The sequence below is a fragment of the Malaya genurostris genome, chromosome 2, assembly GCF_030247185.1.
Source record: "Malaya genurostris strain Urasoe2022 chromosome 2, Malgen_1.1, whole genome shotgun sequence".
Lineage (NCBI taxonomy): Eukaryota > Metazoa > Arthropoda > Insecta > Diptera > Culicidae > Malaya > Malaya genurostris.
The window spans coordinates 320,362,634-320,381,153 of NC_080571.1; the positions used below are offsets into that span (position 1 = coordinate 320,362,634).

An 18,520-nucleotide genomic window follows, 5' to 3' on the forward strand; every position below is an offset into this window, starting at 1 on the left:
CTATGCCACTACCACTCTCAATTGGCTTGCGGAAAAGGGTAATGCCGTTGAGAAAAATATCTATGCACCAAATTGCCCTCAGCTTCGACCCATCGAACGTTACTGGGCAATCGTGAAGAGGGTCTTCAAGAAGACAAGTAAGGTAGTTGGAAACATGCGGGAGTTTTAAAAAATTTGGGCTCAAGCGTCCAAAAAATGGGATGCAACACTTGTCCGGAACTTAATGAAGAGCGTTCGTTAAAAAGTTCGAACATTCGTGAAGAAATAACTTAAACTCATTCGGTTTTCATTATGATCAAGTTTAACCTCGTACAATAAAGGATTAATTTTTAGTTTGAATTAAATATCGTTTTTTATCATAATTTGAAAGAAAAATTTGTGGATAGCTGGAAATAGTCGGCAGGTTCGATTTCAACCTTTGATGTGTATGTTTTGACAAATGTTTACTTTCGCAATTACAATCATTTAGATTTTTTTAATCTGTTTTTCGTTGGGTGAAACTACAGTTTTACGTCAGATTCTTTCAATTCGGATCGGCTATACATGAGCGATAAAACCTGGTTATTTTGACAATCGGTTAGGAAAAATCAATGAAAATGTGATTTTCCCCGTTCCAAGTTTTTTTTACGCTTTAAATATGCCCTATCCACATTTATGCGGCACCAGCATTGTGAATAGAATTTTGAGAACTTCTTCTTTCTCGCGTCATAACTTTTTTGATAGTCAACCGATATTCGAAAATGTTCACCATTGGAATGGTACTAGTTTCAGAAATAAAATGCACTAAAGCATACGTAAAATAAAGTTGTCTACCTAAAGTTATAGAGAAAACTGTAAACAGAAGACCACACAAAAAGATGGGATTTTTTACAATTGTCGTAAATATCTCTGAATTCAAAGCGATGACCTATATGTTTTTATACATTATTCGATTGCTAGTCAACCCAGCTACAATGTATGCTAAGCTGACGTTTTTGCACCATCAAAAACAACCTGATAATATACAGTGTAAATGTAAATATTGACAAATATTACAAAAAAATATTTTTAACATATAAATCAAAAATGAAAGCGATGACTTGTACATTTTTTGCTCTAAATTGTTAGAATCATTATCATAAAGATTATGTTGATAAATAAAACTATATATTCTTTCAAAACAACTAAAAAAATTGGTAGAAATACATTTAATTTCTATCAGCGGAAATGTATTGCCTAAAAATTTCAAGCCAGAACAGTTACGTTATTGACTAATATAATTTATAATTTTTTATATTTTGAAATCAATTTATTTACAATTTACTCAAAAATGGAGGCTTCGATTTTTGTGCTGTACTAAAGAATGAACACATAGATCCAAATAATTTTTATGTACATATAAAACAATCTCAATTGATATCTACTACAATTTTGAACTTGTCCAACATTTCCATAGAATCTAAAAAAACGGTGCAGGATCGGAAATTTTCAAATTTCTGTTATGCCTTAAACGTTTTATACACTCTAACCTCAATTTACGCGCAAAGTCGTGGGTGCGTAAATTAAATTTCGCGTAAATTGAGATTTTACTGCATCAAAATATGTTTTCATACTTCTATCGTTTGCAATCAATAGCAATTATAATTCTTAGAGAATCATAATTTGAATTTCACCAATAGATTTTTAGTTTTTAGATAAAACGGAAATTCTTAATTTTTGCTATGGCTTTGTACAATAAGAAAGTAGAACTTGAACTCGTGGTGTAATGATGCCTTTCTCATCATCAACTAGTATAACCTACAGAGTAAAGCAGTTCTCAGATCGATAAGACCATTTCTGAGAAAACGAAGTGAGTTCCACTATTGCAGGTACTTCCGAAACAGGAGTCCGGGAACCGGTACAATCGAAGTCGGTTCGAGAAAAGTGACTGGGATCCATTTCCGTTTTATTTTATTTGTCCACTGATAATTACTATCGATTGGAATAGTCACGCGGTTAGTCTAGAATTTTATTTATGTTTTTTTGTTTCGTCACTTTAAGTGACTGTATTAATTTTCAACAGACTTCACCCTATAATTCCGCAACCGGAAGTCGCATTCTGATGGAACTTTGGAGTTTTATATAGGACTATGAGACCTTTCATTTGAACCTTATTTTGGTTAAATCTGTCACGCCATCTCTGAGCAAAGTGATGAAATAATTTGAAATTGTAATTTTTATACTAATCACCTTGTAATTCCGAAACTGGAAGTTGAATCGAAATGATATTCAGGAACTTTGTATAAGACATTTATGCCTTTCATTTAAATCCAAGTTTGTGAGAATCGGTTCAGCTATCTCTGAGAAAAGTTAGTGAACTTATTTTCATTTTTTTGCACATATCATCCTGTATTTCCGGAACCGAAAGTCGCATTCGAATAAAATTCAGGAACTTTATACGGGGTTACAAGACCTTCCATTTGAATCTAATCTACGAACTGTACAAAATTCGAGGGTGTGAAAATTATTGAAATCCGTTGAAAAACAGCTGAGCTATGTCAGCTCAAAGTTACCGTTCCAACTTTTTTTGGGCTTGGTATTAGGAGTGTTATTAAATATTGTCAAAACTAAATACAGAATTGTGCTTACTTCTCATCCTCTAACGCAATATAAAATCGAATCCATGTTTCGTTACTATATTTACTTGCTTCTGTCCTGCTGTCAAATAATTTCGGATGAAAATTACTAATACAATCAACAATAGCCTAGATTTGAACAATCCGTACGAAAAACTAACTAAAAAGAATATATAGTTCACCTATATAAAAAGCACAAACCAACCATCGGTTTCACGTACCTAAAATATCATTTTACTGAACAACTTTAAGAAAACTAAATTTTGCCCTCAAACATCGCTAAAAAAGCTAAATATATAAACAACGTAATAGCGATATCTCCTCAAAATATAATTGAACTAGATTTGCAGTGTAGGTCACTAATAGGAAGTTTCTCTTTGTTTATTTTCTCTTTCGAGTATGACGGCCCAATCAGCCATCCTTCTATCTAACACTTCACATAAAATAATAGTAAAAGCCATCAATCAAAACCAACTACTGGAATTTGCCGTAATGATTGAAAGAGAATATATGCAATATGCGCGCGGACGGTTAGGGTAACAGAGGTATTTTGGTCACTTCATATATTTTGGCCCACCTAACAAACTTTATCAATTTTATCGGATTATATCGATGTTAAGTAACCCATGTTGCATCAATTTGAAGCTAATCACATTAAATTACCTATTGCGGAAGGTTTTTTCATAGATATTACAACACTTGGTGGATATTTTTACAAAGTGGGCCAAAATAAATTCAATCCTAAAGTGGGTCAAAATACCTCTGTTACCCTAACTACTCTATGTCTTTAAAAAAATTGAAAATAATTATGTAGACTTTAGTTAAATGAATCCCCCCCCCCCCCCTCCTCCCTCCCCACGTACATAAACCTAGACATTTGTGATATACCCTCCCTTCTCTTAGTGAGTCTACGGGGTTTATGAACGATCCCTTAGTTTCTACCAAAGGAGGAAGTAAAGTCTGAAAAAAGTGAAATATGCAGAGAATGAATCATCTACAATTGTAATGTCAAGATCAATGCAATGTTTGGATGAATTTCGGGAATTTGGGGAATCGTCAGGACAATAGTTCGGAATTTATCACAATGCTTAAAGCTCAGTCACGTTCTTGTAGCTTTGGCGCTTTTCTACATGAAGCGTTGTGGGATCAGTTTGAGACTGAAATTCAAAATTCGAGCCTTCGGAAAAAATTACTCCCTGAAGTGGATATCAGGTTTGAGAAGTGGTCGAGCATGAATCAAAGCAGAAAACTCATGTCGCCTTCTTCGTACCTGGGTAGGTATACAACGTTAACACTTGAAATATATTATTCATTCTACCCTGCGCAGTTGAATGAGCAGAACGTAAAGCAAGTTCATCATTCCGGTTAGTTTAGGTCAAGAGCTCAGTTCCAGTTCCAGTATCAAGAATTTTTTTTGATCATTTATTTATACCCGGCTTTAACCTAGTTGCGGTCGTTCACCGGGTAGCAATATCAAGAAATTACTTCAGCGTTGAATCGATTGCGGGACGTTCGCAAGAATTTGACTGCTTTGCGTTCGAGAAAAATGCTCTGACCAGTGTTTAATAGTATCCTGTTTGGTATAACGAGCATATTAGAAACCTAAGAAATCGAAAACAAAAAGCTCATAAAAAGTACAAAAGAGAAAATAATAGTGACAATTTATCGAATTACATACACATCTGTGACCAACTAAGTTTAGCAATTGATACTGCATTCAAAGAGTATAACTCAAGAACTGAACAGGAAATAAAGTCTTGCCCAAAAAAATTCTTTAGTTATGTTAGAAACAAATTGAAATCAGAAAACTTTCCGTCAAGAATGTATCTACAGGAAAACATTGGTAATAACTCACAAGAAATTTGTAATCTTTTCGCTAAATTTTTTCAACAAATCTACACGAAGTTTTCTGAAGATGACCGCGATCGTGAATATTTTAATTTCTTTCCAGAGTTTACTGAAGATATTAATGTAAATCAAATCGAAGTGCTAGACATAATAGATGCCCTAAACAAATTGGATGTCTCTAAAAGTGCCGGACCTGATGGGATTCCACCCATATTTATGAAAAAATTAGCATTAGATCTTGCAACCCCTTTGTGCTGGCTTTTTAATATTTCGCTTCAGCCTGGAGTTTTTCCAGATACGTGGAAAAACTCTTTCCTTATACCAATTTTCAAAAATGGAAAAACATAGACATATGCAACTATCGCGGGATTGCTATTCTTTCTTGCATTCCGAAGCTCTTTGAAGCGATCGTTAATGACAAACTGTTTAGTCAAATAAAAAATAGAATTACTCACATGCAATATGGATTTTTCAAAGGACGTTCCACTACTACTAATTTGCTTGAATTCGTCCACTATACCCTGACCGCTATGGGCAAGGGAAATTACATTGAAGCTCTTTATACAGATTTCAGCAAAGCATTCGATCGTGTTTACATACCCATGCTTATGTTCAAATTACAGAAATTGGGAATCTTACCAGGTCTTCTTAATTGGTTGGAATCTTATCTAACAAATCGTCAACAAATTGTAAAATTTAAGGGTAAAAAGTCGAACCCCATTCACGTGAGTTCCGGGGTCCCCCAGGGATCTAATTTAGGTCCTCTTTTATTTATCTTGTTTGTTAACGACATTTCCTTTCTTTTTAAAAAAATAAAAATTCTAATACAAGCAGACGATATAAAACTATTTTAAGAAATAGAGAAAAGTGAGGATGCCAAGGTTTATCAAGAAAAAATTCTTTCTTTTTATACATGGTGTAACAAAAGTCTTCTTCAACTAAATGTGAAAAAATGCAGTAGAATAACATTCAGTAAAAAACGAAATACACCTGACTTGATACTTACTCTTGGAAGTCAAAAAGTTCAAAAATGCAAAAGAATTAGGGACCTAGGAATAATACTAGATTCTAAAATGACTTTTGTTGACCATTATAATACAATCATAAACAGAGCCAATAACATGCTAGGATTCATAAAACGATTTTGTTACTGTTTTCACGACCCGTATACAATTAAAACATTATGCATTGCCTATGTTCGGTCAGTACTAGAATACTGTAGCTTAGTTTGGTCACCTTACTTAATCACATGGGAAGATCGAATAGAATCAGTTCAAAAACAATTTTTGTTATTTGCACTTTGTAAATTAGGTTGGACAAGACTTCCTCTTCCGTCATATAAAGCCCGCTGTATGCTGATAAGTATTCAAGCATTAAAAGAACGCAGAGAATTTTCAATGGTCTCATTTGTAAATGACATTGTCTCGAATCGCGTAGATTCCAGTCAACTCCTGTCCAAACTAAATTTTTACATACCATCTCGGCGTTTAAGAAATCGAAATATTTTTATTACAAACCACCAGCGAACAAACTATGCAAAAAATGGGCCAATAAATCAATTGATGGCTGTATACAACAAGCATTCAGAAGCAGTCGATTTCACTATGTCAAAAAAAACAAACTAAAGCAATATTTCAGTTCTATTCGGTAAGCCAATTATTATTATTCAACTCATAATAAATTATACATTATTTAGTGATCTATTTAGAATAGTTTACTAATTTAAGACGATTATTGTAATTATCCTTATGGTCTACTTTTGATTGACGACAAATAAATACTAAATACTAAATACTATCACAAATCGGCCCTTCTGAATACCTGAAATGAGTCCCGAACAACATTTTGATAGTTTATTTCACTGAAATATGCAAATCTGAAATGAAATAATCAACATCAAAATCCTGTAAATCTATTTTTGTGGCCTTTGGGATCGTCCATTTATGAAAAAGGCTACAAACAAAATACGTAAAAAGACAACCCTTTACCAAAATTACTATGTTATTGAATCAATTCGGATCTGCTACGGGACGTTCGCAAAGCCAGTTTCTCTTCAACCAAGAGCGATTGCGTTATCCAGCTGCTGGTCGTTTGCATAGGAGAAAAATATAACGAATAGTGGACAACGATGGGGAACATTATGCAAAAACAGCTCATTCTAATGGCTCTAAATGTTATCTAAAGAACTATTAGAATTACTTACCATTTATATGCACCCGACCTAAACCTTTTTGGTCGCGTAATGAATATTCCTGTTTTATTAGAATGTTTGATGCATCTAATCCGTACTTTAGTGTAGGTGCATAATTTCAAATTCTAGTAGTGAAGAAGGCTTGCACAATTCACACAATCGGCTATCCACCCGTCTTTTTTAATCCGTGTTCGAATCAAAAATCAGTCTAAGCAAAAAAGGTGCTGTCGTAACGTAATACACTTTGTTTTCCCTAGCAATTTAAAGACTTTTAGGGGCTCATTGTCAGTCTGTGATTGATTTTAGAAATCTTAAAATTAAATTTTTCAAGTTCATGCTGCATATTCAGAATCTGTGAAATTCAGATTATTCTGTGAACCTGGCATCTCTGGAGGCAGCAATTTGTTTTCAACTAGCATAAGCATAAGCCACTGAAGTCTCTCCAGAACGTGTGCATACAAGCTCTCACAGAGCAAAACGTGACAGAGAGAACATCAAATATCTGAGCTGAACTGATTAATTCCCTCTCTTATTGAATCTGTGCAGTAACTCATGTGCACGGAAAAGACACTAACACTGCGGCAGGAGATACTTGAAATTTTATGTTGGATATATTTGAAATGTGTTGAGTTCAGAGCGCCACGGCATTGCGATATGAAAATATTATTTGGCTGTCATTGACCAGCAAGCGCAAGCAGTTCATAATGAATTTGTACATGCTGTGCTGTTGCTCATTATTTTCTATTCGGTACCATCCGACCTGATTTCATCGAATAAATACAGAATTTAAAACATTATAGAATGTGGATGGGGTTGCAGTAAATTCCCTCAATTCAACCGGCCGTGCAGTGCGCGAGGTTCACAAAAGGACCAGACGCCACTGATACATTTGAATTTAAGGTACATTAGAATTTGAGGTAGTGAAAAGCTATTCAATCATAAATGCGAAAGTGAAGTAAGCTCCATTCCATCACATTTTATTACTAATGCTGGTTCTACTGAAACCAAAGGCTGGATATTGGCATAGTGAAATTCGGTTCATTCAACCATAAACTAATATGAACGACAAAACTTTTCGCGATTCTCTGTGACGGTTTGAATTTTTGGAAAAAAATGTACCGAAATCGGACTTTGGTGAAATTCAGCAAATCATTTATCAATCCTTTAATTGATCACATACTATCATGATCTGAAAACTAGATAAATTTACCAGCCTATTTAAAAAACTGATAACTAATGGAAAAATAATTTTAAATTGACATTCTTACACTAAGCACCCTACATCTGAAGCGTGGGGTTGGATCCGAATGAAATGATTTTCACATATTTGGTCCATATCACCCTGTAATTCCGGACCCGGAAGTCGGATCCAAATGAATTTCAGGAATTTTGTATGCGACCATAAGGCTTTGCATTTGAATTTGAGTGTGTAAAAATAGGTTCAATCATCTCTGAGAAAAGTGGGTGACAATATCTGTCTCACACACCGATATTCGGCCCTCCGGACCTCGGTTAAGAAGTCGTTTTTCGCAGTGGTTGTATACCCCTTCCATATAAGAAAGGTAAAAACTCCGAAAAAGGAACTTACTTCATTCTTGTTTTTATTGAGAAATCAATGATTTTTTTAAGAATCTCTGAATAATAGTAATGAAAATATGAGTAATATGATAAAGGCATCATGACACCACTAGGTAGACTAAAAGAAATTTATGTTTATTTTTCCGTACATGTTTAATCCAAGCTTCCAAAACTTCATAGTAATATCTAGTTAGTTTCATGAAAAATTCTTAAAGGCATTATTATACCGTTTTGCCTTTCTCATATAGAACGGTTATGCAATTCCTTGAAAAACCGACTAGTAAAAATTGTCCCGGAGGGCCAAGTGTCATATACCATTCGACTCAGTTCATCGAGCTGAGCATTGTCTGTGTGTGTGTGTGTGTGTGTATGTATGTGTGTGTATGTGTCAAATAATCTCACTACCCATACCCCCTTTTTTCACTCCGTTTTCCACAACATTTACTTCTCTGTGTTTCTTTCATTCTCCTCGGCAACAACACCATCATCACTAACGAAGAGCCGCTCCATTCGATGACCAACATGCGGGCCACCTGCCGGGCCTTCGTAGCCTGGGGGTGTTTCCCGCGGACCCACAGAAGGATGCGGCAACTTTTGAAACGTTTCCACGTCAGATTTCAACACCACCGCCACGAAGAACCACTCCCATCGATGAGAGCAACCCGCCGGATCGAAGACTCAAGAGTGTCTCATGAGGACCCACATAGACAAGCCCTTGGCATCGTAAACCTTAATGGATTGTGCCTTAATAAATATATCTTTGAAAAAAAAATCTCACTAGCAGATGGCTGAACCGATTTTGACAAACTTAGATTCAAATAAAAAATCTCATGGTCCTATACGGAATTCCAGAATTTCATCCGGATCCGACGTCCGGTTCCGGAGTTCTAGGGTAAAGTGTGTTACATATTGTACACCGTCACTTAAACCGGTGAAACAAAAAACGTAAAAAAATTTCTAAACTGGTCTCAGAACTACACAAATCGATTGCCTCTATCAGTAGGCAACTAATCAAACCGATTCCGCCTATCCTGGTACCCGGTCTCCGGTTCCGGAGACACCGGAAATAGTGATCATACATTCATAAATCGATCTCACTCACTTTTCTTAGCGATGGTTTGACCGATTTCCACAAACTCAGATTCAAATGAAAAGTCTCACGGTTCCATATGGAAATCCTGAATATCATCTGGATCCGATTTCCGGTTCCGGAGTTATAGGAAAAAGTGTGTTGAATATTGTACACCGTCACTCAAACGGAACAAAAACCGTAAAAAATTTTGTAAACTGGACTCAAAACCGTTATTCCCAATCTAAGGGTTAAATGGAAGGTCTTTTAGGGTCTTACCAAAAATTACCGCATATTTGCGGATAAAACAAAAATTTAAATTGTCGTACTCTAAACGATAGGAAAATTGTATGAAATAAATATAATAGAGTTTGTACGTCATGTTAGTTGGTGGAAGTTAGTATATACAAAAACAAAATATCCCATGGGCAATTGCGATGGATTTCATCACTGAGGCACCTTTTAATGTTTCCAAAGTTATTTGAGCACAAAAATTATTTTGGAGAGCTGCAGACTTGATTTTCGATTTTGTACACCTACTTACCAATGTTTCGAGATGCAATCATGACTCTACAAATTGAATATAATTATATATGTGTGTCTGTGACGATTTATCACCCGAAAAATAAAAACAAATGTTCAAAATTTACCTTTTTGCCCCAGTTTCCCCTATGCATCTCCAGTTGGTAGCTCAGCTGAACAACGGATTTTGAAGAAGCAAGAACTGTCTTGGACTTGACTAATTTTGTAAAAAAAAGTCACTCTTTCAACACTTTTTGGTACAATTTGTCAGTTTGCGACTGCAGCCGTCTGAAATAAATTGATAAACAATGTTTGGCCCTTTTCAAAAGTCAGTCTAAATCATTTATGGAAGAACAAAATTTGTAAAGTGGTTTTTTGTGACAAAGTCTTCATGTACAGCAAGTTTCATTAAAATCTGAGAGGTTGCTGCCTGTTGACAGCACCTTTTGTTTGAGTTAGAGCGAAATTCGTCTATGATGAAATGATGATGCCGTCGAGACGATTAAAACAATTACTGCCATTTAGGCTTATATTGTTATTGGTTCATCACTACTGATATTTTTTCCCTTTTCAATGATGGCTAGATAGGTCAACATAAATATTTTATGAAAATCTGTCAAAAGTTTCAAATGCTATAACGAAAGAAGCGTAGTGCGTCCAAAAATAGCACCTCCAGTTCTAATCTACGGTTTAATTCCGACCGTGATCAAACTCAGGTAATGCATTTTCATCTGTATGTAGACTAAAGAAGACACAAACAAAAACATTAAATGCTGATTTGCATTTCTCAAACAGTTTGATTAACATCGTTATCACCACCGTGTGGGAATCATTCCCAGTCGGTTTCCTAGCGATCCTCGAAAGAACGCATTTCGTTCAGGCCAGAATGATAAGATTAGTCACAGCGACCTTGGCGGGCACAAATTCTGTACCAGACGCAATAGAAATCTCCGCCAGTGTTGCGGTGAAAGGTTATCTGCTGGCCGAAGTCGTGTTCGCTGTTTGCCGTCGTCGCGTGGTCCGAAACTAACCAAAACAATGTTAGTACAAATTTCAGATTGACTTTGGTCAACGGGAAAGTGTCTGCCCAGTGTGTTACTGATTCACTTCCTGCTCACAGCTCGAGTCTATCCGTCGAACAGGATGTTCCAGAAACGATTCATCAGTTTGTTGCAGCGTGCTAATCGTTTACCAAATTCCGTAACGACAACGAGATATTGTTCGGTGCTGAGTTCGGTGAAGTGCAAAAAAATCAATTACGAGAAAATTGGTATCATTGGAGTGCCGTTCGAAAAAGGTCAACGAAAGCAGGGAGTCGGTTTGGGACCGAAGGCCATTCGTCAGGCAGGATTAATTGAAAGTATCCAGGAGATTTCACACAGACTGAGTATCCGCGATTATGGGGACATTCATTACGATGCACTGAATCTAACCGGGCGACATACAGCGAATATGAGAATGCTGGAACACGTGGCGAGTTGCACAAAACATCTCTCGGAAAAGGTCGTGCAAGTGTTGAACGATGATCGCCTATGTGTGACTCTCGGTGGCGATCATGCCATTGCAATCGGATCCATCGACGGCCATCTGAAGCACTCTGCCGATGTCGCTGTGATATGGGTCGATGCACATGCGGATTTGAATACAAATGCGACTTCACCATCGGGGAATCTTCACGGGATGCCTGTGGCCCTGTTAGCCAAAGAACTGGCGGATTATTGGCCTTACCTTCCGGGGATGGATTGGCAGGAACCGATCATTTCAATCAAAAATTTGGTGTACATTGGACTTCGTTCGGTTGACCCTTTCGAACGAGCGATAATCGACAAATATAATATACATGCCTTCGGTGTTCGGGAGGTTGAGAAGTACGGAATCCGGGAGGTTATGAAGATGGCTTTGGAACGAGTAGATCCCAACGGGACCAAAAGTTTGCATGTTAGCTACGACATCGATTCGTTGGATGTCCTGGAAGCACCCAGCACCGGAACAAGCGTCCGGGGCGGTTTAACCCTGCGGGAAGGTATTTACATTATGGAGGAAGCATACAACACTGGTCGACTGGCGGCCGTCGATATGGTTGAAGTTAATCCCGCAATCGGAACACCGGTTGATGTTCAGAAAACGGTGAGTGCCGCAATCCACCTACTGGTGGCCGCGTGTGGAAACAGCCGAAGAGGAAATGTTCCGGATACGTTAGACTTTACAAAAGAAAAGTGAGACTGTGTGACGCGTTCGAGTGAAAGTGTTTCGATGATTACTTATCGCTACTGTGCTGATGTATGCTATTTTTCTTTGTATAAATAAAATAACAGTTAATAAATTACCGATGTTTTTGTTTGTTCCGGAGATTATTCGTATCATCGGTGGGTTTTTCAAGTGCTTCGCTCCACAAAAACAAAAAGCAGCTATTAAGGTATTCATTCCCGGCGCAAAACATTTCCAGGAAAGTGCAGTGACCACAAGAGTGTGATTGAATCAAATTACGTGTTCGTCATTAGCCATAATGGCAGAAAGGCATAATGGCCAAGATTAAACATCTTAATTAAAAGAATTGCCATCAGAATCCACAAAACAATTCCTTCAAGCCACCCGGGGGAGCACAGTTTGCCCTCCCTATTCGCAAATAGCTATGAACCGAGCGGAAGGTAAAACTTATGTTCATTGTTCTTTCGGGCATTACAACAAAAGAAGATCAACATCTTCAGCAGCAGCAGAACCAGCAACGACGTTGTGGGTGGCTGTGTTCGATAGAACTAGCACTGTAACGTTGCGAACAGTGAAGGTTGTTATCAGTGGGAGTCATTTTCCGTTAAGCTGCACGCCTTTGTTGCCATGGCTTAGTCGCTTTAGCGCGCTGAGGCACTTTTGGCACAATGGTGAACAGGCAAACGAATGGTCAAAATTTACTTGGAAAATCTTTCGCGCGGTCAAGTGTTTTGTGTTATCTGTTCACTGTAAAACTGTTAAATATAAAATATGTATATTTTTATTCATAGGAAATTTGTCTAATGTTATCTTCTCAAGCCTTTCCATACAACATCAATCAATTTTCTATGCGATGAAATCATTTACAAAATATAGAGGTTTTTGCGTTTTGAATTAAAAAACCTATTTTAATCCACCTAGTGGTGTAATGATGCCTTTCTCATATTACTCGTTACATCATAAATATAACCATGAAATTCGCAAAAACAACTGTTTATTGAATAGAAATAGGAAGATTTGTTCGGACCTAATCTTACAAACTTTATTAATCCTGTTTACCCTGTAGTTCCGGAACCGAAAGTAGTATCCACAAAAATGAGACATTCCGTACGAAACTGTAAGGCTTTTCTTTAGAATCTATAAGATTATGAAAATCGATTTGGCCATCTCCGAGAAAAGTGAGTGAGATCCTTTTTGCAGTTTTTAATCACTATTTCCAATTCTTCCGAAACCGGATTCAAATGAACGGAATAGCCGAAGTTGGTTCGTTTGCTACCAACAAATATGACCTACAAATTGGAACAGTTTTTATCATTATTATTATTATTATTATTATTATTATTATTATTATTATTATTATTATTATTATTATTATTATTATTATTATTATTATTATTATTATTATTATTACTATTATTATTATTATCATTATTATTATTATTATTAATATTATTTTTATTATTATTATTATTATTATTATTGACATCACTACACAACGTGTACGAAACGAAATAGAACAAAGCACGCCTTGTTCGTTTTGTGTTTTCTTTTTCTTTCGGTGTTGCACATATTGTCACTCTATATGACGATTTGAAAACTTTGACACTCATCGCCCTGTAACTGCGGAACCGGAAGTCGGATCCGGATGAAATTTCATAGTAGCTTTAAAGACAGTATGAACTTTAATTCAAATCAAGATTTGTGAAAATCGGTTCAAGCATCGCAGAGAAATCGAAATGAATTTAGTTTTAGGAGTTTTTCTTCTCTACTTTCGGTGCTCTCGGGACAGGAAAAGAGGGTACCAGTAGTACAGAATTAAGTTTTCATGCCCACAAACTAAAAAGCTCTGCAAACTAGAATCTGAGAGTTTTATGGTATTTGTACCTATTTTTAACCATCGTTCATGGAAAAATACTAATAAAATTGATAATTTTCGACTTATCACGCTTTAGTTCCGGAACCGGAAGTCGGATCCAGATAAAATGTCCTACAAATTTGTAGACCTTTCATTTGAATCTTAGTTTGTGGAAATCGGTTGAGTTGTTCCAGAGATAATTGAATGTAAACTTTTTCTCAAATTTTCACATATCACCATATAACTCCGGAACCGGAAGTCACATTCAAATGAAATTCAATAGCAAGCTATGAGACCATAATACCTTTTATTTTATTCTTAGTTTGTGAAAATTGGTTCAGCCATCTCTGTAAAGAGTGAGTGCATATTTTTTTCATTATTTTGGTACATATCATCCTATATCTCCGGAACCGGAAGTCGGATCGGAATGAAATTCAATAACAGGCCATGGGACTATGAGGCCTTTCATTTGAATCTTTGTTTGTGAAAATCGGTTTAGCCATCTTTGAGAAAAGTGAGTGCATATTTTTGTTACATACACACACATACACACACACACACACACACACACACATACACACACACACACACACACACACACACACACACACACACACACAGACATTTGCTCAGTTCGTCGAGCTGAGTCGAATGGTATATGACATTCGGCCCTCCGGGCCTCGATTAAAAAGTCGATTTGCACAGTGATTGCATAGCCTTTCTATATGAGAAAGGCAAAAATAATAAAAAGTGTAAAAACTAATCGTTGACAATTAAATCTTTTCATAACTTTAATTGAACTCTAATTATCTCCACTTTCTTTGATTCCATAATACATCGAGACACGTCTAGCTTCTCTCAAGCATCATTAAAAAAAGAAAGTTTAGCATACGAATTCTGATGAAATTTTCGCTCCTGTCATGGTCAGAGACATTCACATTTTTCCAAGAAACGGAAATCTTAAGTGGTCTGTTTTGCCTGTCTCATATAGAAAGGTAATGCAATCACTGTGAAAACTGACTTTTTGTCCGAGGCCCGGAGGGCCGAAATTCATTTACCATTCGATTCAGCTCAACGAACTGAGCAAATGCCTGTATGTCTGTCTGTGTGTGTAGGTGTGTATGTATGTTACAAAAATATTAAGCTTAGATTCAAATGAAATGGTCTTATGGTCCCATAGCCTGCTTTTGAATTCCATCCCGATCCGACTTCCGGTTCCGTAGATATAGGAATAATATGAAAAAAATATGCACTCACTTTTTTCGGAAATGGCTGAACCGATTTTCGCAAACTTAGATTCAAATGAAAGGTCTTGTGATCCCATAGCCTGCTGTTGAATTTCCGGTTCCGGAGTAATAAGGTAATATGTGAAAATCACGGAAAAATGTGCACTCCATTTTCTCCGAAATGACTTCACCGATTTTTAAAAACGTAGACTGAAACGAAAGGTATTGCAGTCTTTTAACAATTTTTATAACATTTAATCCGGATCCGTCTTCTTGTTTCGGAACTAGAACGCGATGGCAAAAACATGTATGAATCCCATAAAACTAACTGATAAATTCTTCTAGTTTGCAGCACTTTTTAGTTTTTGAATATATAAACTTAATTTGGCATTACTGGTCCCCCATTCCCTATTCCAGAGGCACCGAAAGTGGTGAAGAATAACTCCCAAGCTAGAACTTATTTCGATTTCTCAATGATGCTTGGAACGATTCTCACAATTCTTGATTTAAATTAAAGTCTCATATTGTCTCTAAAACTACTGTAAAATTTTATCCGGATCCAGCTCCCGGTTCCGCAAAAACAGGATGATTATTGTCAAAGCTTTCAAATCGCCAAATAAAGTGACGATACAAAGCCGGTACGCACCGGGACATGCTGGCACGGAAGAAGAAAACACAACACGTCTTTACAAACTATGCACACAGTGTGCTTTGATCAATTTCGTACACGTCATAAAGAAAACGAAAACCAACATCGACGCTGATTACTTACTCACTTTCACGTGACCGATTTTCACAAACTTCAAATTCAGCATGTTGCTTATCTTAGGCCGTTAAAAAAAACGTGCAAACGAGGCTAAGCAAAGTAGGCCTTTACAAAAATTGATTCACTATTGAATCAATCAGTACTGAGATCAGTTATGTTGCGGGACCGGAAAATAAACTACAAGCAGTGCTTCTCTAGCCTACTGCGCCAGTGTGCCAGTGAAAAAAAGATGATTTGATTCTGATTTTCACATCTTTCTCATCGGTAGGTTCGTTCAATCTACCGAATTTAGTTTCAAAAAGGTGCAATTACACCAACATCCAGCTGCTGGTCGTTTACATTAGAACAAAATACACCGAAAAGTAAACAACAACAACAGAGAAATACTATAAATCGATCCTTCAAAGAGCCAGACGTGTTTTACGAAGAGCTGTAAGTAATATTTTTCCATTGAAATGTTTTCTTCCGCTAAAATATGTGAATCAAAATGCTCATGCGGTGTCAAAAGGTTTAAATAATCAACATCCGGCAGAGCAGTGAAATTTCAATTCAATTGGAATCACATTGGTGCCACACATACTGACTACCACTCTACTGCACTCTTCCAGTCGAAGCTCAGTTGAACCACCGTCAGTTGATCTCTTGAAATAACAAAATATCTCCTTTAAAAAGAGTTTCATGTAAACATTCGAATTGATTCAAAATAATAGATGAAAAAAGTAAACCAGTCATGATAACTGAAATATCGACTATAGAAAAGCAAAGTCAAAGTCTTGGCATTACATTTGGCCTTTCTGTTTCAACAGACTTCGCAGCCGATTCTTAGTGGACAAAATCATTCCATGGCTAGGTACTATGGATCCTACTGACAATAAGAACCCTTCCAGGTCGGGCCTCGAACATACTGGCTCGTAACACCAGCGTCCTATGCATTGAACCGCCAACCCGGGACCAATCAACTACAGAATAAACATAAAAAAAAATTGTTTCCTCTTTCTGTTTTCATTTATATTATTTTGGAACACATCTCACTACATTCCAAACAATAGCAACTGATCGATTTAAACTTACTGGTGATAATCGAAAAATCAAATGAAAACCGCCACCCTCCAGTAATAATTCTGGCCGGAGAAAATTTAGCTTATCGACTTCATGTTCATGTCTATTCATTCAAACTTGCTCACTACCAACAGTGAAGTCAATGAAGTATGTAGACTACTTGGCACTTGAAACTGAACAAGCACAACTTCAAATGACTAGGTAAGATCATTCAATTGACGATGAATTCTAGGGGCTTCATTTGATATACTGACATTTGGGATATGCTGACAGTCAATGGCCATAAATGTTAAGCCCATCTATGGCCACTTGACAAAAATATTATTAATATCGTATTTCACATCAAACATTCTGACATACAATTAAATATTACGGAACAATTTTTATAGTTCTTTATAATAAAACAGGAGAACATACACGTTAAAAACTCTATTCATTCAATATCATACGAAATATTTCCTCAAATTTAATGCGATAGTAATGAACAATACAATATCTGACACCACTTGAACTTTCTGAAGTCAACAAAACGCACTCCAACCAACACACAAAATCTGCCGAGTTTTGCATTAAACAGTAAAATTTGAACTGCACTGTACTGACGACTCTAGGACGAAACGTAAAGAAATGTTGACACAAAATCCAGTTAAAAAGAGCCAAGAAAAATGCGATTTTATTTAATTAGAATCTATTACACTGTAAACCTTCACTAAACTGATAATATTCATTACCCGGCGAACGAGCGAAAAGGGTTAGGCCGGGTATAAATAAATGACATTAATAATAATAATAATAATAATGATTATATTCACTTCCGATTTGCATATTTCAACAGATAAGTAATTCTAATAGTTCTATTGATAACATTTGGAGCTATTAGAATGGGCTGATTTTGCATAAGATTCCCCATCGTTGTCCACTTTTTGTTATATTTTTCTCCAATGCAAACGACCAGCAGCTGGATGACGCAATCGCTCTTGTTTGAAGCGAAACTGGCTTTGCGAACGTCCCGCTGCAGAACCGAATTAATTCAATCTAGTATTCAAAATAAAAGCATCTTACTTCAATGAACAAACCGAAATCGTTTCACTCATATCAAATTCGTGTCCAAATCTCAACATGTTTTCACTGTGCGGAATTGCCCAAGAATCGCATCTAATGCCTTGGCTCTAAAAACAGAGGAAAACCAATTTCTCTGACGAGCTAACCATTATCGTTGACATTAGCGAGCAATAGCGGGACAACGAGGCAGAGGTAGAGAGAGAGAGAGAGAGAGAGAGAGAGAGAGAGAGAGAGAGAGAGAGAGAGTTAGAGAATGTGGAAAAGAAATACAACACGGCACCGAAGAGGAGGTCAAAACTCATTACAAGTGGTAATCTCTTGTCATAACAATTAATTATCATCTCTTCTGTATCTTCACCGCCAAGGAAAAGACACCTGTAATAGCGATACACTTTGAACGGAGAATCTTCTCGATTGTTATTGGCCATTTTTCAGGATGAAAAAGGTGTCCGAAAGTGATACAATCCGCAGATTCGTTGAAACGAAGAATAAAACAGTTATGGAGTCGCGGATTACCGCTCAAAATAATAATTTTGATTCAT

At 36.5% G+C, this 18,520-nt stretch overlaps 1 protein-coding gene across 1 annotated transcript; it reads left to right on the forward strand.

The window, feature by feature from the left end:
- Positions 1–10,686: 10,686 nt before the first annotated feature.
- Positions 10,687–12,128, forward strand: LOC131427657 (arginase, hepatic). Its single transcript, XM_058591047.1, has one exon. The coding sequence runs from the start codon at positions 10,946–10,948 to the stop codon at positions 12,020–12,022; it is 1,077 nt and encodes a 358-aa protein (XP_058447030.1). The 5' UTR covers positions 10,687–10,945; the 3' UTR covers positions 12,023–12,128.
- The last annotated feature ends 6,392 nt before the right edge of the window (positions 12,129–18,520 follow it).

Bases quoted from the DNA above. Each gene is read 5' to 3' on its own strand.
- LOC131427657 (XM_058591047.1), top strand. From the start codon at position 10,946: ATGTTCCAGAAACGATTCATCAGTTTGTTGCAGCGTGCTAATCGTTTA.